The following is a 27,933-nucleotide window of genomic DNA, read 5'->3' on the forward strand; positions in this document are numbered from 1 at the left end:
CACACTATTGACTTTCACAGAATTTGATAAAGTAATCAGTTAAAAAAATCAATCAAAAAGCCAGTCATTTCAGGAATATAATGGTGCCTTACTTAGTTAAGATTAATAATTTTCAGACAGGCCATTTGTTTCCATAGTGGTATGCTCCCAGTAATGACAATGGTAAGAAAATATATTCAGTCACATTCTTTGTATGAATGAGTAGTGACTAGAGATGTGCTTCATTAACTAAATGAAGTGCTCTCTACAAGACAGTAATGTATTTTAAAATGCCACCCATATATACATTCCTAACTACTCTCTTGAACATTTTTTATCCCTAAGACAAAGTGGTGTTCCAAGAGAGGCACATAATTTGGTGGGCCAAGGTGCCAAATTATCCTGAAACACAATAGTGGTACAGATATTGAGGTGGGTGGCTAAACCTTCCTGCTCCTGCAGACCACAGCCTGCCTGCAACTGTTCTTACTGTAATGCTCTAGCAATGTCATGGGTTCATGACCTTTTCTGAACATTTTCCAAGCTTACATGTATGCTCTAAATATTTTACATTTTGGAAAGAACACTTTCTCTAAAATTAAAAGGATTTTAATCTTAATGGAAACCTCAGTGCTAAATTCCAGGTGATTCATATAAAGTCTGCCTTAGGTAACTGCATCCAACACACCTGATAAATTTTTTTCCTATCTTTACTGGTGTAACTGGAGATTTGGCTTCTTCCTCCTTGTTCTGTTGACACAGGCAATAAAGTAAAAAATTAGAACTAACCTTTCTGCTTTAAAGATCACTATGAAGGTTATTAGTAACAGAATGCACTCACACTGGGCAAGATCCTGTCATACTCTGGTTGAACTGTAGAGACTCAACCTAAATGTCAGCTCACACTCAGCTGCTCCAGCATGTGTTTACAATGTTTATCTCAATGATTTATACTCACACAATAAAATATTAAGAGCAACAAACTATAAACCCAGCAGCACAAGAATTCTAACAGGTTTTCCTGACACTGTATCAATTCTGACACTAACCAGGATCCACCAAAAGCACTGCAGAAATAGTGTCTTGCATTACATAAAATCAAATGCAGAAGCTTAGTTTTATATAACTGTAATATGCAGGCAGATGGTCTTCAGGATAAGAGGTCTTCTCTAAACTGCATTTTGTACAAAATTTGAGGTATAAGCAAAAGGTAGGAGTTTTTCCATTTCTAGTGCAGTGTTCTAACTCAACATAATGAGAAAGTCTTCACAGTTCTTCCAGTATTAAAGAACTGCCAAGACTGAAATCCATTCCAGAGATTTTAGCGAATAGATGAAAATCAAAGGGAACTATTTTTCATCCTTTCTAGCTAAACAGTAGGTTAAATCTATAGTTACACTAATTGTGATTCAGTTATGCTGACAGCAACCATGCCATATAAATAAAGTAAGCAAATTCAACTTTTTAGAGATCATTAACATCATGTAAAATACATTCTATGCATCTCTGAACAATACATGAGGATAAACTATGCAGTGAAACTATGCAGTCAAACTGTATTGCTCTTCTAAACCTCACCCTCCAACAAGAAGTGAGAAGATAAATCCATTTGCCTAATGAAGCACATAATTTAAATATTTCAGACAAGCATTTGCAGAGATGTTGCTTAAAATAAATGTAGCATCCAGCCATCCAAATATCTTGCATGATGAAGAGCACAGCATAGTTCACAACTTATTTTTTTTTGTAAACTCCAAACTATCCAGCCTTTTCAGTTACTTTAGGCACCAAGTACATGCTGTATTGCTTTATTATAACAATTTCTTTTTTTCCTCACAGCAGATTTACTATGAAGCTGTATTTTTTCTTTCTTGCAGTGCCTTGCAATATTTCTAAAGCCACTAAAATTTCAGATTTTACTACTACAGAATGCAGTCCTGCACAATTTTGTAAACAAAATATGTTTAAATTTATGGAAGCTTAAAAGGCTAATGCACTTAATACAGACTGCTGCACTTCATGCACAGGGAGATACAATCAGCCAATGTCAATATTCTGTCATTTAGAATCATGATAAAACATCCTCATTATTACAAACAGCATTTTTTCCCCACAAACTTGTATCCAGTGTTTAAGATACTAGGATAAAAAGAGGTCTTCACTTGACACAAGAAATCTGCTTAGCTTTTCTTGGGTTTTTTTATCATGCTAAGAATCACAGTTTGTATTGTGACCTACGTAAGGCACAACAGCAAAAAGCTAAGTAAATATTTTAAGAATTCCCCTTTCCACATACACAACTGCCTATATCAGGAAAAAAAAAACCACAAAAAAAAAACAACTAACACTCTAGTATTTGCATACTAGAAATAACAGAAGTGAAATTTTAGAGTTGATCAAGTTTTGCAAACGTTAGATTTTAATCATGTACAGCAATACTGCAAGGAAAATTAAAAGGAAAAAATCCCTAACTTTGGCTTTTGAGTCTGTACAGGATTTCACGTTTGTAAAAAATAGGTTAGTTTTGTTTGTTCTCTGCTACAAAGAGACTCATCTCCTATACATGCCACAAATAACCCCAGCAATGACTTCCCTCCACGAGAATAGCTGCCCATCACATTGCAGGATTAATAGTGTTGATTTGTTTAAGGGTTGCTTGTGTGTGTGGCTTGCGTATGTAATATTAGCCATTAATATGCATCAACTCCTCGTTGCGTATCTCACAATAAACTGATGAACGCTGCTAAACCTGAAACAGCAATCTTTAGCGAACAAAGAAGGCTGGAGTCTGCAATCGTGATGCAAAATCATCCCAAACGTACTACACCCTGCAAGAACCTCTAACAGAAAATACCCCGGCAACCTCATTCATTCCCCCCAACCCAAAGATGTGCTCACCATCTCCTTGGTCTTATTTCTCTGTCCTCATCTTATTTTCCTTGCTTCTGCTGGCTTCAAGGAGGGGGGTGTACCAAAAAAAAAACCCAAACAAAACCCAACCATACAGAAAAAAAACCCCAAACCCAACTCTTCAATAAAATACTCCGCAACCGCTGGGCAGCACATCAACGAAAAGCCCTTGTCTTCCTCGCTCGCTCCCCATTCCCCCGGAGCCGGAGCCCCTCCGCCGCTCCCCGCCCGCCGTTCACGCCCTCCCCGCCCCGGCGCAGCCCCGCGGGTGCCCGGTTCCCGCGGAAGGCGCCTCCGTCCCCCAGCGCATTCTCCCGGGAGAGCACCCGGGCTGCATCAGCCTCTCCCCTATCGCCTTCTTACCCACCAGGACAACATCGTAGACAGTGTCGGGCTGGTTTTCCCCTCCCACCTCCACATTCCTATTTACAAAGGGTATCCAAGACCATCTTTATCCAACCGAGGGGGGGTAGAGGGGGAGGAAAGGGAAGGAGGGGGAAGGAATCATTAACCCTTTTCTTGCGTTTACCTTTTCTACTATGATTTTTGGCTGGGTTTTTGAAGCGCGCAGGGGATTTCTCCTCTCTACAGAGGACATGAACTCGCTGCCATCAGACCTTCGGGCCCCCTCTCCCGCACCCAAGCTTGGCTGCTCGCCCCCTCCGGAGGAACACGATCCTCCCCGCGGCCCCCAAAGCCGCTCCAAAGAAAACGGTCCAAGGGAAGCGTTGAAAAATGCGCGTCCTTCCTAAACTATTCACAAAAATAACCGCACGCGAAGCCGCTCCGGCCCAGCGTCCCTGAGGAGAGGCCCACAGGGAGAGGGGAAGGCATTTCCCCCTCATCCCGTGTCGGTACCGTCTTTCCAACTCTTTGATATATTTTTTTTAATTTTTTTTTTTTTTTTTTAAGCGGGGCGTTATCGTTCCTCAGCATTCACACCTGCACAGGAAGTACTCGAGAAAGGGATGAGGCACCCTCGTGCGGCCCATTGCCTCAGCGGCCGGCGGGCCGGGAACGGCAGCGCGGCCGCGACCCGCACTCTCCGCCGACCCCTGCCTCACGCTGCCCGCCTGCCGCCGGCACACAAACCCGAGCGCTGCTCCCGCGCTGCGAATTTTCCTATTGGGCAGTTCCTCTGCCATCGCGCATAGCAACCGAAGCCTGATTGGTGCCTTTCCGGCCCGCCCCGCTCTCTGGTTGGCCCCTCCGCCGGGTATTGGCCGCCGGGACTGTCCGTCCCTCCGCCGGGGCCTCGGGCAGCGAACGGCGGGAGAAGCGGACAGTGCCCGGCCAGAGCAATAAGGACAGGGCGGTCCGCACGGCAAAGAACGGTGCGCAGGGTACGGCACTGGCACCCGCTGCCTAAGGGAGCGGTGGACCGGGGATGTGCTGTCGGCGGGACCATTACGTCACCTCACCGGATGGGTACGCGGAACCGCGCTAAGCGGGCAGGACACCCCAGGCTTTTCGATGCCTGGGAAGCGAAATGGTTCTTCTCACAGCTGCAGGCCGGGAGGTGCCGGTCCCAGCTGGTGTGTGAAGCGCTGTGGCGGGAGGCTGGGCAGGTGCAATGCAGCCAGGTCCTGCAGGCACGTGATCCCCCCGGATTTCTCTAATTTGACCTTTTCGCCATTTGCAGGGGTCTGTGAGCTGCGATCGAGTCCCCTCTCTCAGCCTTCCCTTCGAATAGCTCGGGCTTCCTAGACCTCAATTCTATGTGGTTTTTGGGTTTTTTTTTGGGGTTTGTTTTTTTTTTTTGGTTTTTTTTATGTGGAATATTATTTTATATTCCTCCTTTGAACTATTTCTAATTGTTTTTCCCAAGCTGTGGATGCCACAAATGATGTGGTGTTCCAACACGACTCTCAGCAGTGCCTGTGACAAGGGCAGTATCACTCCCCTGCCCCCCCTCCATATTCTGTGTTTTTTGTACACTTAAGAATTACATCACTTTATCACTGTATTACCCTGAGAGGTCACATTGAAACGTTTGTATATGGTAACAGCTAAATAATTTTCTGAAGCTAAATAATTTTCTAAAAATTCTTGCCAAGCTAATCCCCATCCCTGCATTTTTATTTCCAGCTGCATTTGCCTCACATTTTCTGACATTAAAAATGTGGTTTATTGGACTGGAATGACTTAACTGGGCACATCAGATGATTCCAACTAGTCAGTCAGTCATGTGAATTATGCACTGGACAATTGATAGAGATTGAATAAGATCAAAACAAGAACTGATCTCTAAAAAACTGCCAAGTTGCTGATGTCTGCTCTCTAGCAATTACTTTTTGAGAGCTCTCAGGGAAAAGCTATTTAATCCATAAAATACTTCGTTGGAATGCATGTTATATGGAATGTATACTTAAAGACAACAAAGGTTTTAAACAAATGCCTAGATTATTTAGATTTTAGTTTTCCAACTAACTGAGGACAGTTTTTTTACAAGCCTTTCACAAAGTTTGTACTTGTTTTTTAGCTGATAGCCAGTACTACTCTCCTCACTGAAGATACTTCAAGTGGATAAAGAATCCCTGCCCACTGGGGATCAGACTATTCCAGTCTGACAAACAATGGGAGCTATACACAGATCTCCCTAGGACAGAGTCTAAAAGGGACAACAATAACCGAGCTGTTTTAGGCAGAACAAAAAGCTGACACAGGAAACAGAAGAGTCTAAATGGCCACCAAATCTCATATTCACAGGTTCTTGTAGCAGACTTTTTTTGAAGCCTTAAGAATTGTTCTGAAATTACTTTGAAGTTATTCTGATTTCCCACATGCATTAAAACTACTGAAAAAAAAATCTTTTAAACCTATGAATTGCTTGTCTTTCCATGGGCATAACTTCTACTGAAAACACACAAACCTTTAATCTGAAAATTTTTGTTGGGTATCAGGCACAGAAGCTAAACCATCTGGTCACAGTGATGAGTCTATACTTTGAGAAGTAGAGTGACAGTAAAGAACAATAATTTACATATAATGTGCATGCATATTACCAATTTTAACGTAATGCAGACTAAGAGTCTTATAATTTTCTACTTATTCAACAGATAACTGTTTCAAATAACAGCTCTGTACCTAAAAAGAAATACATTTTAGCTCTATATGTATCAAGGTTGATCTATGTAGGTAATAACTGCAAAATGCTGTGTTTCAAAAACAATACAACAAATAGGATCATGTACTCACCTAGCAGTTCTCATCAGTAGATCTCGAAAGACCTTGCGAAGGTCACTGCAACAATCCCATTGTTGACAATGTAGAAAGAAAGAATTGAGATGAACTTGCTCAATGTCATAAGACCAGGGGTAAAGCTATCAATTGACTTTGTTTTTTCTGCCTCTAGGCTGAATGGAATTGCCTTGCAAGCTATGTTACATACTTGCATACCCTGGGAGTTCTTTTCATTAGTGTTCTGTGCCTTGTGTATACTTGCATGTTAATGTAGATCAGTCAAGGCTTTTCTTGTCTTAGAGGCTTCACCATAAAGCATTTTTAATTTACAGTTTCCACTGAAAGCCTCTATTGCTACCTGTGGGGGAAAAAAGAATAAATTAGAAATAAAGTTTGAAATCTTTGCAAAGAAACCATGAGTAAGTTAGTATTTCAGTATGAAAGGACAAAAAGGTGGTAAAGATCCAATCACAGCCTAAGTCTGAAGATGTAGGTAAAATTACTGCATGTTTATTTACTAGTTCTGATCATGCTGTCATTAATAACAAGCCAGATCTGACTTTGTTACCTTTGTTTTCCTCAGTCCTCAGGAAAGCTGTCCTGCCCTGAATTCATACCACAGCAAGCTCAGAGCCCCCGAGGCCTCAGTGGAAGCCGCCTCTCCTGAAGGCAGGCACACCAAGTCCCACAGTCACCTTACTCTAGAAATGGGTAAGTACGTACATCCAAACTAAGACTGTAAACGCCCAAGTGCTGGTTGTATCAGCCCTCAGAGGCCTGAGCCCTGTGAAGCTCAGATCAGGCCTTTAATGTTATTATTTCATACCTTGAAACAAAATACACTGGAAACAGGCAGAGGCAGCCAGGCAGCAGCCCATGTACTATACAGCACCGCAGACGACTTCTGCGGTCCCCTGTTGCAGACATGGATAAAGGGCTGTGTCGAAGGTGCTGTGCCACTAATACCCAGCACCACCTCACGAAAAGCCCCAGGTCAGGCCCTGCTGAAGCGGGGGCAGCCGGAGGCCGCAGCCCCTCACGGCGTCCGGGACACTGAGGGAAAAGGCGGGAGAGGCGGTGCCCGCCGGGCACCTGCGTGGGAGCAGCCAATGGCAGCGTGAGGAGGAGAGGCGGGCGATCCGTTACCCAATAGCGCGGCGGGGCGGGGCGCTTGGAGCCAATAGGGGCGGGCGCTGTTTTGAACTCGCTGCGCAACCGGAACCGGGGATGTGCGGGTGTCTGCGGTGCGCCGGGTGAGTGCGGGGCCGCCGCCCTGGGAGGGGGGCGCCTGGGTCCGCTGCTGGGGTCGTCGTGTATCCGGACCCCTTCTACTTCAGGGGTTATGGCGGAGTGTTTTCGGGACGACATCTCTGCTGGTTCGTGTTGGGGTAGGGGCCGGGCTCAGAATTGGCCTCGAGTCGCCTCAGCTGTCACGAGTGGAGAGGCCGAGACCGCGGCGCTGCCTGGCCGGAGCTGACGGGCGCCGGTATGCGGGGCGGTTGTGTGTGTGCCTCAGGCAAAGGCGGGAGGGCGGCTACAGCCGGGGCCCCCCGCGGTACAGCCGGGGCCCCCCGCGGTACAGCCGGGGCCCCCCGCGGTACAGCCGGGGCCCCCCGCGGTACAGCCAGGCCCAGCCCCGCGCCCACCGCAGCTGCCGCCCCTCAGCCCTTATCGCCGAGGGAAGCGTCGCTCCGGAGCGGCTGTGGCGCAGGAAAGTTCGTGTCCTAAATTTATCCCAGCAGCAGCTACCGGTGTATTTTAAAGTCTTGAACCGGTGCTTGCTTTCTTTGGTTATGGGATGGCATGGCAAGAAGTGGTCACTAAAAGTCGCTGAAAATTACTGCTATACTGCTATTGAAACTGGGTTGTTTGGTTTGTTGTTGTTTTGGTTGGTTTGTTGTTTTTTTGTGTGGTTTTTTTTGTGGGATCTGTTGGTGGTTTTTTTTTTTAAGAGATGGTTCTGTGACTCTGTGAGGCCAACAGGGGCACAGGCTGCTCCAAGATGCAGTTGGTTACTGGCTCACTCTCCTCTATATGTTGTGCTGGTTTTAAAATTTAAAATATAAACAGAAACAGAGTTATTTTTCAGGCTTCTCATAATTCTTCTCAGCAATCTGACTTAATTGAGCCTGGCTACACAGAGAATCAAGTATCTCCTGCCTAACTGAAACCAATTTGCTGTGTATTTCCATTTTCAATACTCAGTTAATATTTTAAATGAAGTGGCTTAAGGGTAGGCTAGTATTTTTCTCTGCAGGTCTTTTGCTATGTTCAGCAATGCTTCAGTGCAGTTATTCACTATTCCTGGGCACATTTTAGACTCAGTGATAGGATATTTACAGTCAATCACACCAACTATATTCTTGAAATTAGTAACAACCAGGCATACAACATACTTGCAGAAAAGTAGGTAGGCCTGGTCACTGGTGTTGGTCTTCTGAGAGCAATTCCAAGTGAACCTGCTGAATTCTGATGGTGAGCAGCAAAATTATTCTTACCAGCACGCTTTTTTAAAAGAGAATGTTAAAGTTAGAATTAAATAAATAACTTATGTTAGCAGCAGGACTAACATAATTTTGTCATTCTTGCCTCAAGTCTCCTAGAAGCATTATTTGAACCAAAGCAGGAAGCTTGATTGTAGCTTGTAAGTCTCTTGTGTTGCTATCAATGAAGTGAGAATAAAACCATGAGTAAGTGGTGATTACAACCCTTCTATCACAGGAAATTGCAGTTAAAAATATCAGTCAGATACCCGATTAGGTCAGAGGTCCATATAGACTTGTCTTCTTTCTCTGGAAAGGTCTAGGGGAGCATCTCTAGGGAAGAAGGAGCAAGTATATATGATTCTTCTGCTAAGTGCATCCTCCATCCATTTGTAATATAGGCTTTTATGAATATGAAATGGAAAATAGATTTTCTTACCCCCAGAAAAAAGGGTTCCTACCTGTTTTGTTGCTGAAGAAAAACCTGAAAACTGTGAAAGCTAAAAATAAATCTTTTGCCAGACTCCTACCTCCTTTTAGGCAAAGACTCTGGATTTGCAGGACTGTGGCAGAGGACAGTTGATAGCACTCTTGAGAAACTGAGGGAAAGGCTGTCTTACTCTATCCCTTGTATGGTGTGCTGAAAGGTGTTGTTCACTGGTCTTTTTTTCTCTTGGGAGTTGTACAGGGAACTTAATCTAGCAAGATGCCAGACAGAAACTTAGGGAGCTGAAAATTAGCTATTAAGCTTGGGAATGGCATGTACTTTGCATGTGATTTTCTGTGTTTTCGTAAGCGTTCTACTTTGCATAGCTTCAAAAGAAGCAGTAAAATAGTCTTAGACTCTGTTGGCCACAACTTACTGTGGGTACATAAAACTATCAGAATGCAGTGACTAATGATCTTTTAGCTGTCTCTGAGACTGCACCTAAACAACAGTTTTGGATCAGTTGAGAAGCAATTGAGATCCCTGTGGTAACTGTCAGATGTTATTTATGATGCTTCATTTGCAAAAACAAAATATATAACGAATGGCTTCATTTTTCAAAGACAGCTCCTGGGAGTTCTTAAGTGTAAAATGGTTTTAATGCCAAATTGTTAACTGATTGCTTCTAATCAAGCAAATGATGGTAGAACCCTGTGAAAAGCACATACACAATCTATCATGTTTTGGTCTCTCAATAGTCCCTCTAAGCACTACCTTATGCTGGCACGAATCCACTCAGGCTTTTCACAGAGCATTAAAATGAGCAAAACAACACACTGTACTGTCTAACAGGGAACAGTAGCAGAGAATAAGAATGCTTGTTACTTTAATGTCATTTCCAAATCAGCAGTGCCATTTGGAGCAGAATGCTTAATTACAGTATGTTTGTAATTGTCAAATTGGTTTCTGTGTATTAGGCGTAAGTTGGCAAACTAGAAACATATTGCAGAAATAGTAGATTTGCTTTCATTTTATCCTTGATAACTGTTGTCTTATTGACTAGGAAGAATCAAACTAGGTTTTATAAAAGCTCATTTTTTGGAGAGCAGTGAGTCTTTGCTGTCTCTCTACCTTACAGTAAGTTTTTGATCAAGCTTTGGACTTGATGTAGCATCAGGTTGCAAGCGTGGAAGCCAGTGCTGACCTCATCTTTTTCATCTTCTCTTTTCCATGGTCTGTGGGAGACTCAAGCTGAATGATGAGAAGGTCATGAGTTGAGCACATCTGCTTTGCAGTGGCAGCCCTGTGCAGTTTGCTTCTTTCACCCCCATAGTTGCAGTACCTTCTTTTATGTCAATATGAGCTTGAAAGTGTGACACCTGTATGATTTTTTAGTAAAATATTTTTGTACTTACCATGCCTGTGCCAGCCTCTCATGTTTTTTTTTCCTCTGCATTTCTGTTTATTGTCTCAAATGTCACAGTGTCCAAATTTGAGTCTGGCTTTAAATTCTGCAATAAAGCTGTATTGTAAGGTTAACATCCAGCCCTGGGTATAAGAACACAACGGGTGTGGCAAATGCAATGCCAGCTTTGATCAAAGAACATTCCATTGGTTGCCTCCTTTGCTGATGAAGCATTACTGCTATTTTAAGGGGTAACTCTGCTTTAACTGGCTTAAACCCTTCTGTCTGAATAATCAAAAAGGTTGGACTGCTTATATAGGACCTAAACGTTTATGTTTGTTTCAAGGCCGGCAGGTGGAGCCCAAGATAATAACGTTTAGGTACCTGGAGTAACTAAAAGCACAGGTGTAACTTAAATGTAGTAACATCAAGCAGAGTTGATGGGGTGATGGGAAGATGCTTCATTCAAAATGATAATGAATATAATGAATATGGATTCTAGAAAGGCATCAAAGTGTTGAAAACATTTGTTCCTCTAGGTAATTGTGGTGGGTGTTAGAAATATATTGTGCTGCTGTTTTCTGACTGGTAGTTTTTGTGTATGGTGTATGTGACCAGTGATTCAGCATAAATAACTGGACTGAATTCAGTATTTGAAAGGAACTCAATAAATCAGCTAATGGAGCCTGAAATCTGTTTAATAAAATAGTCTTATGAGTGATTAATTGTTTGTATGTTTTTATTGAGTAATCTATTTAATTATCTTGCAAGACACCTAATGAATACTGGGAACCATATCTCCATAGTCAGCAAGAATAAGTGACAGTTGACATTAAAATTGTTTTTTATATCCTTGCTTTCACAAAGGGCACTTCATTGCACTTTGCCAAAAGAAAAAAATTATGCATTACCTACCATATTCATGATGATATAGTACCTCCTAACTGTGGATTTGAAGGGGATCCCTTTTGCACTAAGAGAATTGTGTCTGAAGTAGCCTGGCATGGGTTAGTATTTATAAATATTTATAAATGTCAAGCTTGATGCTCACACTGAGGAAAAGGTGAAAGCACAAAATAATTTAAGTATATTTGAAAAATATTGTATGGCAACACAAAATATTTGAAAGCTGTTGTGGGGTTTGGAAATAGAAAGCACATTTGTCATGCCATCTGAGCATGGCTGGAATTTTAAATATACCACAAGTGCTGGAAACTGTTCATCAAGTGAACACTCTGATCCAGTGTATTTTTGTTTGTATCTGATGTTTTTTCCTGATGGCAAAAAATAATGCTTTCACCTGGACTTTGATAATTTGGGCTAAAGCATACTTTATTTATAGGTTTGGGGATGTCTGATCCATCTTTTTTTTTCCACCTTTCGCAACAGTTTGAGTCTTATTTTCTCCCTTATTCTTACAGAAGCTTTTTTGCCTTCCTTCAGACAGGGGAAACAAAGTAGTGGTACTTAATGAATAATAAGCAGAAATGCATGTAATACTTTCTTTCATGTATTGCTAGTGCTATAGACTGTCAGTATTTTCCTGATGCTTGTTTCATTTCTAAAAATCTGAGTTAGCCAAGCATAACTTTGGTTTTGTTTTGTTTTTGTTTGTTTGTTTGTTTTTTTGTTTGGTTGGTTGCTTGGTTTTTATTTGCAGTATAATAGATAATCTTTGTTTATTTTGTAGCCTATTACAGAATGACTTTGCACTAAGCCACTGTGGAAGAAACAAGATTCAAACATCAATTCTTCAATGTGCATCCTGCTTTTCAAATTTGACCCCCGACCAGTTTCAAAAAATGCATACAGGTAAAGGTAGTCCTAGTTAAAAGAAATTTGTTTCTGTAGTTTTTAAAACACAATTAACACAACTTTCTCACTTCCAGTCAGGTTAGCCTAGATTTTTCTTTCCAGTGTTCCAGTACCAGTGCTGCTAATGAAATTACTGTAGAATGCATTCAATAAGGTATTTGTGTGTAAGAGAGTACACCAAACGTGTTGATTTGTTGTAATAATTTCTGCTGGATAAAATGGACAGAGAAACATTTTTTGCTTTTCAAAGACCAAGATCTGAGGCTGTTCTAAACTCTTTTGAAGTTGTCTGGCTGTACTGACTCTTTAAATCTTACCTGCTTTACATTCACAGCCTGACTGGCTTGAACTGGTGTCATCATTGAATTTCACTGATCTGCATTGCTGCTAAGCTGGGACCTTTTGAGGAAGACCTAACCTGTCTTCTGTGTCTGCTGCTGCTTAAATACCATATTGAACTTGGTCTTTAAAGTCTGTAGGTGCCACTTATGGTAATTATCAAATTACAGAATAGAGGCAACCAGACATGGATAGTGGAATTTTCTGTCATTGCATTTCTTAATAATGTCTGGTGTTTTTAGTATCTGTTAGGTTTGTTGGCTTGGTTTGGTTTTTAATTGCCAAATTTTAAATGACATGTGAAAAACTGCACACTTTTTGTCAGGACAGCACTTGGTCTTGTCAAGTGTTGTGTTTATTTCTAAATACAACTAATGGCTTTCATCCAGCAGCATTTTTCAGTTGCGTAGGATTTTTCATAACCTCTTTCTACCTGCTAATTGTGTAGCTTCAAGGGCTGCTTATAGTTTCTCTGTTGCAAAGGCTGTCACTTGTTAATGATCCAGCCAAAAATCAGAGGGAGAAAACCCCAACAAAATACCTCCTGGTTGTTACAGAACTCTACTCCTTTTCCCTTCACTTCTCTGCCTCCTTGAGTATGCTGTTATTTTCTCAAACGAATTTCAGTGAGACTGGACTTTTGAGACCATCACAAATTTATGTCTGTTCTGGCTACTTACAGACAAAAGCATCAAACTTCTGTCTTGGAACCACATAAACAGATGTCTAGTTGTGAAAGTTAGATTTAAAAATACTGCAACTATATGGCCCTAAGTAATGATACAGTAAAATACACTTGCATGCTTCAGATTATTTTGATAAGTAAATCTGTGTTTTACCTTAAAATTTCCTTTAAGCTGTAACTTCACATGCTGAGGAATCCTAGGATTGCTCATGTGATCTTAATCTCTTGCATTTTAAATATTATTCTTGGAAAATAATAGCTTCCTCACTCAAACAACAAGATAGACCTGCTGAACATCTCAAGAAAATGAGAGAGAAGGTAACTGCCAGGTGTAATTTGACCTTTACATTGAGTGATAAAGGTGAGATGGGAGGAGAATGGACTGTTTCATATTTAAAATTAATCTAATGCTGTGGCAAGAATTGTATTCTGTTCCTGTCTCTACTATGAAGTCCCTATTTGTAAGTAATAGCATCTTTTCCCTCCTGTGTTCTACAGGCTTATTCTAGCAGCTAATAGAGATGAATTTTACCACAGGCCATCCAAATCAGCAGATTTTTGGGACAGCAGCAATGAGATCCTTAGTGGTATGTATGACTTGTTGGTTTGAGTGGTTTTCATACAATTTATAAGGGCTTTTTGGTCTGGATTTTTTTGTTATTGAAGTGGTGGTGTTGCATTTCTAATGAGGATTGCAGCAATAGGGGAATTTTCCCTATACTTCAGGGGTAAGCATTTCATAAATTTGAAAGATGAGTTGTGCTATTATTATCTTATTTGTGTTTTAGTATCTTATGGGTTTGTTTTTCAAGTCTTATGTTCTTTAACTGATTTGAGTCTGAGCAGTGCTGTGGAAATATTACCAGATTAATTTGTCCACTGCAAATTATTACTTGAGCTTTGTCAGATACACTGAAATGCTTCTCAAAATAGGAAGTAGGTGGAATTTGTTATTCTACAGATTGATTGTCTGTAACAGTGAAATGAAATTACAACAAGCCTCGAGAAAGTGAAAACTTATTTCTTATCAGGTAGTGATTTATTGACTATGGAATATTTTTAGTTATTAAACCATCAATTTAGCTTTTGTGTCTACATTTTGTTAAACTGAGAATATAGTCTCTCATCTGTCCCTTTGTAGGGATTGATAGACTGCTTTGTGAATTTTGACTTTGCAAATACTATTTTTTTTCATGCTATTGTCACTGTCATTGGCAGGGAGGTCAGGAATATTTTGCACTTAAAGCAGTTCCAGAAGACAGCAGTTGCTTCATGATATAATCACTGGCCATCAGTCAATAAAGCTGTATATTTTCCTCTAGTGTGCCTTTCAGCTAACAGATAACTGTAGTAAAAGTGTTGTGTAAAGATGTTGTGACTGAACTCAGTATTGAAGTTCTGGATACTGAAGAAATAAAGGAGTTTCAGAACAACTGTTGTTTTGATCTTCTAATGAAAGTTCTCTTATGACATGATGATTCAGAACTACAAGGTTTTTAAGAATATGCATATTACACTGCACTAGTTTTTTCCTTTTCCCCTTAAATGCTCACTGCTTCATATGAGCTAATTAGAAATAGGCAGTGGTTTGGGTTTTTTTTATCTTTTACTGTTTTTCAAGAGGTTTGATTGCGAGCTTCACTTTGGTGGGTCCCCTTCAATGTTAATTACTCCTACTACCAGAGATTTTTATCCATTTTTATCCATTACCTATTTTTTTTTCCTCTGGTTACTGGTGAAGTTAAACTTGCAAATACCACCAATCTTCTGATGTTTGATTTTGGCTAATAAGCATTCTGATTCTACTTAAAGATTGATATGTATTTTATCATATAGGCAAAAGTTCTATGTTTAATTTTCTCATTATCTCTTTACTGTTACTGCAGTAGCTTGGAAAATACTTGGTAGTGCAGACTTGGAGGGCAGGTAATCTAAATGAGATTACCTTGCTTGTCCTGAAAGCCAGACATGTACCTATTGCATTTTGTCAAGCCTGAGCAAGGCTCAGGATTTGCTATATTATTTAAGCTTAATTTTTAAAAAATAAATATGATAGACTAACTCTTACTTACTCTTAGGTCTGGATATGGAGGAAGGAAAAGAAGGTGGGACGTGGCTGGGAATCAGTAAGAAAGGCAAGATGGCAGCCCTGACAAACTATATGCAGCCAAAGATTGATAAAGAAGCAAAAGGAAGAGGTATGAAGCAGCTGAAAAAAAAGAAAGTGGACAAACAAGCCTCTGTCTCCCAAGAAAATAGTGATGATTACAATTTTTTATTTTTTTTTAACACAGCTTAATGGACAAAGAAAATGGTTATGTGCTGTCAACTGAGTTTGTGAACTGCTAGGTTTGAGTACTGGTGTAGGGAGCTTTACTTGGATAATGATATTCTAATGAAGTAGGCAAAAGTCAGGCAAGATGTAGTTTCTAGAGCCTGAATTTACATGCAGACAAGAAATACAGCACCCACTGTCTTCTCTTGACAGTAATGGTAATAAACAGTCAGAAAAAGTAGACAAGTATTGAGCTAGATTTAAGTCACAGTAGACTGTTTTTCAGTGTTTATGTTCTTCAAACATCTAAGTCAGGGAAACAATGCAACTTTGATTATGCTGGAGGTTAATCTAAAAGATTATTGTAGTCCATTCCCCCCTACACACTGGTAAATCAGAGAAACATGTTCTACAGAGAAACAAATGAAACATGTAATTTACAGTTCATTTTAGGGTCATGTATCAGGGAAATGCAGCAAGATAAGAGAATTTGGCAATATGGGAGGAGAGGAAAGGCATATAGCATAGTTAGTAGATACAAATTCTGGAGAAATTTTGACTGAGATCTATTGACTTGAGTTTTTCAGAGTAAAAGTCAAACTCTTAATGTGAATGCAGTACAACATTGTATGACTTTCAAAGCCTGTCTGGTTGATTAGCTTGTTAGGGGCTTTTTTTTTTTTTTTTTTTAATCTGTTACACCCTGTTGAGAGCAGAAATCTTGTGTCTTGCTGTTTGCTTTACCAAGCCTGTCAGGATAGTGAGTTCACATCCACAGTTGCTCTATGTACTTCTCTTTCTTAGGTGCTCTTGTAACAAACTTCTTGACTGCAGATCTGGACAGCTACTCTTACTTGAAGAAAGTTTCAGTAGAAGGGCATCTTTACAATGGATTTAATTTATTAGCAGCTGATTTGAAGTAAGTCTACAAAACATCACAGTTCAAATGTCAAATGGAGACAATAGCAGTGATGTATTTATACTTCTTAGCAGAGAAATCTGTCACAAAATAAACCTAGACATCTTCTTTTTTTGCTAAGGATCATGTAAGGTCCTGATGCTACTCGAGACATAATTTTGTTTATTTTTTTCATCTTTCAGTCCATTGAGATAGTCCTCAATGGAGGACTGTCTTGTGTTCTAATCATTATTGTTGCCTGCAAAACTTCTGTGACTCTTTCTCTAATAGTCCATAGTCATTACCATGGAGGTTCTGTGCCTTGTGTTTTGGAGCAAAGAAAATTTTGGCTCTGTAATTTCTCAAACTTTTTTCTCTGGGAGGTGGCATGCTGTGGCAGGGTGGGAACAACCAAAAGCTTTCAAACTATTATTCTTATCAGAGTGACTGCATAAAACATTAAAATAAATTGGCAGATAACAAATACCTTAACATCAAGTTTCTGCAATTGAAAAAAGGACCTTTGATGCGTGACTATAGTCAATGTGGCTGGCACAGTACTTTCCACTGCATATGAATCTGTGTGCACACAAGTATATAATATGCTGATTTTTATTTTTTTTTTTTTTTGCATTATGCTGATTCAGAAAAAAAATCCAGGGCTTAGTCATCTCCAGGATATGTGTCAGTTCCCAGTTAGGTGCATACTTTGTGACCACAAGGAGGTATAAATTGCCAAGAGCACGCTGGTGCTTTGGCACACTTTCTGCAGAAGCATTAATCTTTTTAGACCCTGCACCATCAGGTTCTCTTCTCCCACTCAGATTTTATGTATGCTTCTGGGAAAGAAGATCATGGTGTTTACCATTGTCAGTGAAAATAATTTCTAACATCTTATCACTAACTGGCCTTGTGTTTACATTTTTTACTTTCTATATTAAACCACCTACTGCTGGTTGTTCAGACTCAGAAGTAATTTCTTCCCTACTCTCCCATGTACCTGCAAGCATTTTGTCTTTTTTTGGTTTTGTTTTTTTGTTTTTTTGTTTTTTTTTAAGGAACACCTTTATTTCTTTATTTCAATTCTGCATGGCTATTGGTTTTCAGTTTTAATTTGCTATGATATAATGGGAAAACAAAATGAAACTCTTACAGGTAATCGAAGGCTAGAAGGATTAATTCAAGAAGCCAGATATGCCACCTAAGAATTTATCAGGACTGTGCTTCTATTTGGTATGCCTGCTTGGAAATAAGCATATAAGTTATGTTTCTAGAAGTTTAGTCTGAAAAGAGCAGAAGAAATGGTCTTATGTTTTCAAGCAAATGAGCTATTCAAAGTGTGACCTGGCAAGCAGTAAGTAGGTTTGAGGGTTTTTTTGGTCTACTTTAGGTAAATAGAATAGTCATAATGGTTCCTAGTGTAATGACAGTCAAGTTGCTTCAATTGACATAATTTGGTAAGGCAATCATTTGTGTTGGTTTTGTTTGTTTATTCCTCCTTGCTGGGCTGTTAGGGAATTGTGTGGTCAATTGAATAGTCTCTCTGTGGTGATGCAGGTAATAATTCCATGCTGAATACCTCTCTGAAAGCTGTATGTGTTGATTAACTTCTGCATTTTGATGTGTCCTTAGACTTGGATGCTCTCATGAAACAAAATTGTTGGCAAGCTAATGATGCAGAGCAATTTCTATAAGATATGTAAACTTGTCATCTTAGGAAATTAGAAGTACTCCTGAAAGAAATGTAGTGCATAAATGGAAGCTACTTCCCATGTAAATAGAAGATGTTAATGTAGTTGATGCTATTTTGTTGGGCCATGTTACTACTCAAAGAAAAGATTGAAGACTATTCCTAATATGCTCTTCTGTTTTGTTAATAACAAATAGTAATTTGCTCTGCTAAGAATGGTGTGAAATGGAGGGGAAACTCAAATTGAAAGTGTAAATGAAGCAGTGCTGGAGAGTGGTGTATCCAAGCACACAATATTGCTGAATGTAAACAGCACATTTAGGGAGATTTACATTGTTTGAGTTTTCTGATATACATTTCAGGAAAATAATTTATCTTCTCTGTCTCTTATTATGATGACAGTGTGGTAGATAATACAGGTGCAATGATTTGGGGAGGAAAGCTGGAAACCACCATAACTGTTGTAAAATCTTTTTTATTTCCACAGCTTTGTGTGTCTCCTATTTTAAATATGCCTGGGTTTTGACACTTTGAGTGTAATCTATTTGTTCCGTGACATCTCATGATGTCCATTTAAACTCTATTAATTTCTTTACTTTCCTACACAGTATTCTTATTATACTTAGTGCTTTAAATTTTTTAATTCCTGCAGTTTATCATCTTACTGTACCTTCCAAGCATGAGCATCATGAATACTTACTCATTATGCTAACTGTACTTTCATGTTGAATGTATGACATATGTCAAATGGTGTCTATTTGGAGTACTATGTGGCTGCAAAATTTGTGTTTAAGAAGACAGTGTTGCTACTCCTACAGTTGTGATACCAGTGGGTCTGGTTAGAAAGGAACAAGGTTATTGGAAGCTGGACTCAACTTGTCTCTAAGAAAATGTCTGCCTGGGATTCAGAGCAGTTTTCCTTCTTTCTCCCATTGTGATAATACCTGAAGCAATAGTGAGAATCTTGTGTTGGTGATCACAACAGCATTTTTGTCTTGGGAAAGCCTGTGTTTATGCCCACAAATCTTGTTGCTACAGTTGCTCAGACTTTGGGGTGTCTCAAACTTGTGTCAGGGCTGTTGCAGCAGCATCTTGCTGGTGTGCCACACTGCAAAGTGTGTAATACAGACTGTCCTGCAGGACAAGCTGGAAGGACACCTTCTTGTCACACTGCCAGCAAGTTTAGAGTCTCTGACAGGGTGTCAGTCAGAGCCCATTTTGTTTATGTGCAATAAGATCCCTGTGTAATGGGAATGAATCACTTCCTCCATGAGGAATAGATGAATTGTTCCTTACAAAGTAAGTCTGCTGGAGGGAGCTGCAGAGAGAGGCTTATAGGAAAAGCTTTTCTGGTTTCCCCTGTGACAGGCAGTTTTCAGTCCCTCTAGTTGAGTGTAGTAAACTTGATCACTTGCATTGACTGATTTGGTAATGCATTGAAAATAGAGATTATGTGCTAAAATAAATTCTTCATGTTCTAATGTGGAGAGTGAACTGTGGTTAATAGTAAGTTTTTCCTTAGTGTGATGATGGATAGAACTGAGTTCCAATTGAAGCTGCAGATCTCCAGTACAATGGGGTTGGTGTGTGTGTGTGAGTTGGAATGGATATATACAAAAATATAAAATATATGTTAATAAAAATATATGTTAATAAAGTAAATGTGCTTGTATATAAATGTACGTAGCCTGCATATTTTTTTGTTTTAATATGGAAATCTACAGTTGGTTAGTTATGTAGCAACATTATTAGTAATTTAAAAAAGCAAACTGAAGGACAGTTATTTGGGAGAAGAGTTAAGTGTTGACAGTGCAGGGCCTCATAAGATTAAAATACCTGGACAATGTGATCATGTTCTAGAAATAAGGGCTTTCTCATTCAGTATGGTTATCAAGACAAGGCCACATGGGGGGGTTTGATTGCTCTCCTGAGATGAGATTTAGGAGCCTTTCCAGTGAAAACTGAGATAGGGTCAGACTGCTGGTGTGGAAAGAATGTAGATGGGCAAGTTGTCATGCTGCCTAGAATATTTAGTATTGCTTACATACAGAATGATGTATCTAAGAGCATAAATTTTTATGTTGTTTTAGTTCTCTTTCTTCTGTCAGCTATGGCTGGAATTTAAAAGTCTGCTGGGTTTTATTGTAATCACTTTAATAATGCCTTTATTACTTCTCTAATGAAATTGATATCTGTAGTTCTAAAGCTGGGAGGAAAGAGAATCTGAGTCCAGGCCAGGAGATTGAGGCTATTGCTCTAATCAAGCTTATGGTGATTATTTTTTTTTTTTTTTTTTTTTTTAATTCTTGGCTTCTGCTTTTATGTTCAGTAATGGGTATCTGCAAACAGTAGGAAAAGAATAGGCAGAGCCAAGTGATAAAAGGAGTAGCTGACTGGCACACTGAACTGGATTTTGGGAGTATCCCCACTTCAGAAGCCTCACTGAGGGCTTCAGTCTTCTGACAGAAGACAGCAGCAGTCTTCTGACAGAACACACACATCTGGGGGAATGTGGGATATAGAAACAATGAGCTACAGATGTCCTGAATTAGTGACTGCAGTTTATATGTATTCCCTATCTTTTTGTTAAACTCTGAGTAAACTCAGAGTAAACTTGTTACTAAATTTATCAGTCACAAGGATCTGAACAGATGCCAGATGATGATATTCTTTCACATAAAAAGCCATTGCTAGAAGAACTCAGTAGTGCCTACTTATTCAGCATGTGGTCTCCTTTATGACAGGTCTTGTCTTTCAATTGTGTGCAAGGGCTTGCCTGGGCCATTTATCTACCATTCCATATAAAACTGTCTTTTGAGACCTCAGGTGATAACAGTTCCTGTGATCTGCTCTTCTCATAGACTTTCTATAGTACACAGGTTAGACAACTTGAAAAGACATTTAATGCACCAATAAAATAGTTTGGATAACTGCTGGTATCTTGACTGAGAAAAAACACATAACAATCTTACTAAGTTTCTCTTTATTTGCTAATATACAGTGCTTGTAGTACATTTATAATTGCTATTGTAGTTCTAGGTTTTTTTTAATGACCCAACTGGTAATTTTAAAATAGGCCATTAGCAGCCTGGGTTTTTTTTTCTGTTTTTAAATTTCAGTTTATTTGTTCTCCCCAGGCTTAGTTATTATCTGCATCATATTAATTCCAACTGGACTTTATTTATGCATTATATTTTTCCAAGTATTCCTTGCTTTTGAGATACAATATATATATATAGTTTGCTCAAACCAGTTTAGCAGCTTGAGGTGACCTAAAATACCTTGCTTGCACATTGCTTTTTCTCTGTCCTCATTGATGGAAAATGCAGTGTGCCAGTGGGCTCTGATAAGTAAATGACTTCTTCTATCCTAGCATGTGACCTGGGCCAAGAAGTTGAACAGGTCTCTTAATGACAGCTCAGCTCAGCACCCTCCTTTTCTGACTGCCAAGGGATCTGTTCCAGTATTCTTACTGTGTGCCAGCTCTAGATGTACCAATCAGAACCAGGCTTGTAGGAAGGTGTGTAACCCCAGCTGCAATAGATGTGCATCATACACCTTGGCATTGCTTTATGCTCCCCATTAACTGGCCATAAAGATCATCTAAAGAATGCTGAGGAGAAGAAAGACCTGACACTGCTAAAACAGCCAACCAGCCCTAACCTAAAATTAATAAACAAGGACTTAAAGCAGTCGAGTAAACATCTCTTCAGTTTTCAGTCTGGGTCTAGACTGTGTTTGTGTGAGGCTTTGCAAGGACCATAACATCCTTTGAGCAAGAGGATTAATGTTTCCCTGTTTTCAGAGGTTTTGGATTTTGAATAACTGAACTTAGACACCCAGATCTTATGAAAGGTCCACAGAGCCTTTGAATTCCATTCCTTTTTTACTCCTATAAGGTCCTAGGCATCTCAAGTATGTAGCTTAGTGTTTGCAGCCAAAAAAGTAAGGCCTTAACTTCTCTGGCTTATGTTTTTCCTGTCTCCTGGAAAACCTGGTAGAATCCAATTAAGAGATGAATGTATGGGGGTCTTGGATCTGAAGTTTTACAAATGGGGATTAATGTCCACCTAGCTTAAATGCAAAATATCTCAGTAATTTAACTCAAGGAGCTAATGATTAGAAGAAGAGTCAAAGACTTCTTATTGTATATGACTTGACCATCAAAATAATTTCAGGAAATACACCTTTTGATTATTTTTCTCTTACAAATACTGCAGCAGACAAATATGCTGGCAACAATAAAAATGCTGAACTAGCATAATAGGCTAGTATTTCATTAGATCTTTTTCCTGTTCTTCCAATAAGTTATTTCTAATACTTAAGCTTATTCAACCAAGAAAATGTGTGTTCAGTGGAAAAAAAGCTGTTGCTTTGATTGCTGCGTGTACCTGCTCATAGACAAACTATGCCTTTTTTGCAGTGTAAATTTTAATTTGGAACTTGTTTGTACACCAAGGAGTGCCCAGGTATGGAAGTTCAAATTGTAACTTGCCATAAGTGAGCATAAAAAATTGTCTGCTAGGTAGAACAGTAGTCAGCCTCTTAGAATCCAGTAGCTATTCAAAAGAGGTGATGGGGAAATGTTACTTGGTCTGATGAATTGTCCTTTTGTTTTAACATGTCCCTTTTACCCAAGTAACTAAATATCCAGTTACCCAAAGTGGTACAAATTTTTTGTCATTAAACCCTGCTGCTTTCCATGCAGTAGTTCTGGGGCTTTACTGAACTTCATTACAGGTATGTTTAAAAATTCTAGTGGTGCTGTTCAACAGTGGTACAGCTAGCACAGTATTTTGAGAGGAAGAGTAATAGAACTCATATATTAATCTCTGGGGTCTGGTATCATAGTAATAACAGTGGGAGAAGCATCTTGCTGGGTTTGAAGATCACATGAAATTAGAGCATAATCAAATATAGAAGCTGATGGTTTTTCAAGAAGAAATTCCCATTTATATTTTTCAGTACCACCAAAGGAGATGTGATTTGCTACTATGGAAACAAAGGAGAACCAGAACCTGTTTTCCTAAATCCTGGTAGGTTTTTATCAGAGAGGTCTGAATATTGCTCTTGGTTATTTTAAGAGAGTCACAGTGTAGCTATATTGCTCCAGTAATTTAGCTGTTCAAGAATTATCTTTCAATAACATATATAGTCCCTCAGATTGTGTGGGATAATATAATTGTAAAGCTATTTTTTGTACAGTACACAAGTTAATTTTCTTTGCTTCAGAACTTATTAGGTTGTTTGGATTTTTTGTATGTATATGTAGGAATATATGGACTGAGTAATTCTTTGTTGGATACACCATGGAAGAAACTTCAGTATGGGAAGCAGCTTTTCACAGAAGTGGTCAAGAGAAGTCAAGACCTTACCAAAGAAGACTTGGTGCAGGAGCTTCTTACAGTGATGAATAATCAAGAGCCGTAAGAACATGACAGACAGAGTTTAGTTGAAATGCAATATAACTAGTTTAAAATTTGCATGTAGAAGCTATTTTGATGGAAAAGAAACTTTTGCCTTAGATTAATCAACTAAAGTTGGGTAATGAAAGGCAGGATTAGTGTTCTTTCTCGTGTCAGAGTTTGACTTCCAAAGATACTGATTTTCAAGCAGCAGACACAATAAACATTATCACTGCAGTCTTGGTACTCATAGACTGTACACTGATTTCTCTGGGCCCTTTTCTTTTTAATGATTTCACTTCTCTTAGTAAGGGTGATGAGTGCAAGACAAGGGATGTGCAAGTTACTTGCTGTAAGCTTTGTGGAGGCTCCTACTGCACACAGAGTAAGTACTGGTTTACACGTGCAGGTTTGTGTTAGTAGGTGCTACCTATTGCTACCCAGAACAGACAGAGACTGGAGAAGCAAACAATTTTTTAAGTAGAACCAGCTGCCTTCCTCAAAAGTACAATTATTTTGGGCTAAATGGGCAAAAGAGATGAAGGAGTTTTTGCACAGGTCACCTGTAGGCCTGTGGTCAAGCAAGTTCCCAAGGGATGAGTTTGAGTATCTCAGTAAGGTTCCTCACTCACTGCTGGCTTCACCTGAGCCAGTAAGGTAGATGTTTAGTAGTCAAGGCAATTGATACTGTTTACCCTGCTCCATGTCTGCATGTTTAAAGATGGTGCTGTTGTCTAAATTAATTGCTGACTGTCCAGTAACTTCCATGTTTAGCCTGACTTTTACCTGCCTAGGGAGTGATGTGTGTTGGAACAAAACTGTGGCTGGTATACAGATCCAGTTTCTTAACTTTATTGGTCAATTCTAATGCCAACATTCATTTCTGTGGCAGTTTTTAGTGGTTCAAAATAAATGTTTATTTAAAAACAACTCTATCTGAGCAATGAGTAGTAACTGGGGAGTCTGCTAAGGTGTCTTAATTACTTTTTTCATCTGATATCAGATCAAGTGATTTTTCAAAAAAATTGTTATACTTTACCTTTTTGTAGTGAAAAGACAGAATTATAGAGTATACTCCAAATTAATGTTCAGTAGAAAATCAGTATGATCCCCTCTGAAATTATCTGACTATAAAGTGGAAATATTTACTTACAAAAGGCAATATTTAAAACTAAGGCTATAATCCTTTCAAAGAGCACACTTCAAGATGAAATGATCTTTTCATAATGAATATGAACACATGGATATGCACTGGCTTTGAACTTCCTTAGGTTATCTTATTGCATATTACTTTATGATCACTTTGTATGTGTTACAGGAATTAAGTGGGTACAATGGTCGGTGGTGGAGTATGAAATAGAAGCTGACAGTTCTCACGGGCTGAAGGGCCCTGCTGTGTGCCTGCTCTGTTTCACTGTGGTATGATTCAGCCATATGGCCAGACAGGAGTGAGCAGAGCTTAGCTGCTCTTTTCACACTAGAGTTACACCCACTCTTGCTTCTCCCCGAAACACTCGCAGGTCCTCTCTCTACCACAACAAAAAAGAAAATTATTCCAGTTAAATGTAAAGGTCAGTTACAGATAACAAATTGCACAGTCTCCTCTACAGATCAGGGTAAGCTCTGAAAATGGGTTTGACTTGATCTGTCTGTTTTGTTCTGCCCTCTTCCCCAAAATGCACTGTAGAGCTGATATGCTGCTGAATTATTTTTATTTTCTATGTACAAGTGGTGCTTTGCTAGGAGGCAGAAATGGGATTATTGTTGAAGGTGGAAGAAGCTTAAAAATCAAAGCCAAAAACCTACTGTAATAATAGCTAAATTTACTTTGAAATATAAAATTGGAATCTTTAATTACAGAAATAAGAAGCTGTACTTAAGGCTAGCATTTGACAATACATTCTGGTGACAGGAGTGCAAAGTCAGGGATTGTAGGGTTGCTTCAGTAACCTCTGTGGTTACTGTGATACTGGTTTAATTACTATAAATGATATGCTTTGTAATATAATGTTTCTAAATACTTTTCAAGTTTTGACAGGAAAATGTCAAGAAATTTGGGCACAAACTAATTTTCTTCTGTTGCATCTTCACAAGTTTTATTTTAAATATTGTCCTAGGAATATTCCAGATATTCCAAACAAGATTGGAGGAAGCAGAGAGTCCTTTCTGTGATATACAAATAACTCCTGGAGTCTAACTGGAAAAATGTTCTTCTATGGCATGTGCCTCAAATGTTTTAATTGAAACCACTGTACAAAAAGAGACAAACAGGGAAAGTGAAAAACTTGTCAATATATGAGAAAAATTCTTTAAGTGAGACAAAAGTTCAAGACCCTGAAAAAATATCTATGGGAAAGAGCTTACAAGCTGTTTCATCTTTGGTTTTCCTCAAACTTTAGTTTTGAACCCAATTCACACTTTTGTACTTCTTGAAAAGTGATTACTTATCAACTGCTCAGTCAATCCAGCTTGGCTCCAGAAGGATGAATGTGTTAATATGGTAGAACTAAGTTATTTTTTTATTATTACTTTGCTACTTTTTTTTCAGTCAATTACCAGACCCTGCCATTGAAGACCAAGGGAAGGATTACATACGTCCCATACTGAACAAGTATGCAGCTATATGTGTTCGTTGCCCAGGTTATGGAACAAGGTAAAAAATTCATAGTCAGTCATAGATGTGCACTGGATAAAGCATATCTCAAATAAGAATAGTACTACTATAAGTTTTCATTCTGTAGTAACTGCTTTAAATTTGCTCAGATATCAGTCGAGTATGATTCAGTCAAGTATTTCCTTGCTCAGTAGGCTCATGTCTTAGTTTTGCTATTGATGAGTATTTTAAGCTGTTCTACCAAGAATGTAATAGAATAATGCAGTGCATCTTATTTGCCAAAAAAAGCTATGTCAGCTTTGGCAAGTGCAACAAAGAGTCAGAGCAGTGGAGGTGAGAGAAGAACGGACTGAAATGTCCATTTCAACTTGCCAGGATGACTTCTGCCCTGCTAGTGTGGTTATGGTGTGGTAGAGAAGACAAAAAATGTGCTAAAACCTTCAGGGATGTGGAATGGGACCCTGCAAATTTATATAATGGATTCATGTCTTAACCTTCTGCCCTTCTGTTGTTTCAGGACTAACACCGTGGTTCTCATTGATTCAGAAGGACAGGTTACTTTCACAGAGAGGAACATGATCAATGAAGATGTCAACCAGTGGAAAACAAGCACCTATGAATTCAAACTGCACACTTAACAACTTTCCATGTGAATGGTTTGTAATAAAAGCAATGAGATAACAAGCCATGAAGCTTCAATAAATGTTTTGTGCCAGCCTCCACAAGCTGAAAATCACAAGGAAAGCAGAAGTTTAAATAAACTGGTAGCGTACCCTGTCAGGGTCACAACTCTGTTGGATAAAACCAAAAGAAGAAACTGTTTCTACATCAAGTAGCAACTTGTGATCAGAAAAATATTTTTAAATATCACCCTGCCTCCAGGACAAGGCTGTCTTTGCCCAAGGCAGCATCATTGCTTTCTTGTGGGTGATTTTAGGTTTTGGTGGTTTTTTGTTTTGTTTTTTTAAGATATTTTAAGTAGACTCTTAAGAATGTTTTCATTTCAGAGGAGGGGAAACTGCTGCTCTTATTGTTCTACCTAAAGGTTTTGCCACATTTTGCTTTCCCTCCAGCAAAAGATTTTAAGATTGTATAGCTGATGCCAATGTGCTTTAAATGAATGTATGAAATCTTTGTAGCATTAAGTGCTTTAGTAACATTAAACTTTTCAGCAGAGCCATGGTTCAGTGATCTGTCTGCAGAGAGCAGAGCAGGGGAGGATTCTTTACCTTTGTTTTCTTATAGATAGAACAGCAATATATTTATTTCTAAACTTGATTTGAGAGTAGATGGGAAATTAAGTTCAGTCTCTGCTCAGCTTTACTCAGTAGAAACTAAAAAAAATTATAGGAACAGACCTGCTTATCTTTGGGAATAAAACTGTGTGCCATCCTGTTTCCTGATAGTCTAACTGGCAATATTGTTTTTCTTTTCTTCCTCAGCAGGCAGGTAAGGAATAGGTGTCTTGTTTGCAAACAGGCTACATATGAATATGCAATTCTGGCTTAATTTCTCTGTTGATATGTCCAAATCTGGAGTGGCTGCTTATAGATTTTTAGTAGAAAAAACTATTTGTTTTAAGGTGACATGACTGCAATCTTTAAATTGATGAAAAAGTTGGATATTTTGTATGTTTTAATGTCTGTGAATTAAAAAGCTATTTAAATGCATGCTTTTTGCAATTATTCAGTGCCAGATTCTAACTAATACGAAGATATTTTAAAACTCTTATTTTGCTGCTACTTATGTTCTGTTTGGGCTTATTTTGAATGCTGAATATTAAGTCAGTGATGGGTCACTGCAATTTTTTCCTGTATATATGCCA

The 27,933-nt window shown here is 39.1% G+C and overlaps 2 protein-coding genes across 12 annotated transcripts in view; one reads left to right on the forward strand and one right to left on the reverse strand.

The window, feature by feature from the left end:
* The window catches only part of ARVCF (ARVCF delta catenin family member), a 243,566-nt gene extending 236,459 nt beyond the window's left edge, over positions 1-7,107 (reverse strand). For 2 of the 7 annotated variants that reach the window (XM_071763530.1, XM_071763527.1), the window contains exon 1: positions 2,878-3,127. The gene's annotated coding sequence lies outside the window, so the exon portion shown is untranslated. Of the gene's footprint in view, positions 1-2,877; positions 3,128-3,256; positions 3,281-6,087; positions 6,431-6,898 lie in introns of those variants that run through there. The other 5 variants (XM_071763528.1, XM_071763535.1, XM_071763536.1 and 2 more) reach the window with 5 other exon arrangements.
* TANGO2 (transport and golgi organization 2 homolog) lies at positions 4,123-27,778 on the forward strand. Of its 5 annotated transcripts, XM_071763547.1 has the most exons (11): positions 4,163-4,317; positions 6,663-6,783; positions 12,078-12,199; positions 13,725-13,813; positions 15,305-15,424; positions 16,306-16,420; positions 23,055-23,125; positions 23,362-23,515; positions 23,803-23,879; positions 26,043-26,147; positions 26,626-27,778. In XM_071763547.1, the coding sequence occupies exons 3-10, from the start codon at positions 12,144-12,146 to the stop codon at positions 26,099-26,101; spliced, it is 741 nt and encodes a 246-aa protein (XP_071619648.1). In that variant the 5' UTR covers positions 4,163-4,317; positions 6,663-6,783; positions 12,078-12,143; the 3' UTR covers positions 26,102-26,147; positions 26,626-27,778. The 5 variants fall into 5 exon arrangements, with proteins under 5 accessions (XP_071619644.1, XP_071619645.1, XP_071619648.1 ...); XM_071763543.1 differs by lacking the exon at positions 23,803-23,879 and having other exon boundaries at positions 4,123-4,317; XM_071763544.1 differs by lacking the exon at positions 23,803-23,879 and having other exon boundaries at positions 4,140-4,232.
* Positions 27,779-27,933: the final 155 nt, after the last annotated feature.

This window comes from Heliangelus exortis, chromosome 19 (genome assembly GCF_036169615.1).
Source record: "Heliangelus exortis chromosome 19, bHelExo1.hap1, whole genome shotgun sequence".
Taxonomy (NCBI): Eukaryota; Metazoa; Chordata; class Aves; order Apodiformes; family Trochilidae; genus Heliangelus; species Heliangelus exortis.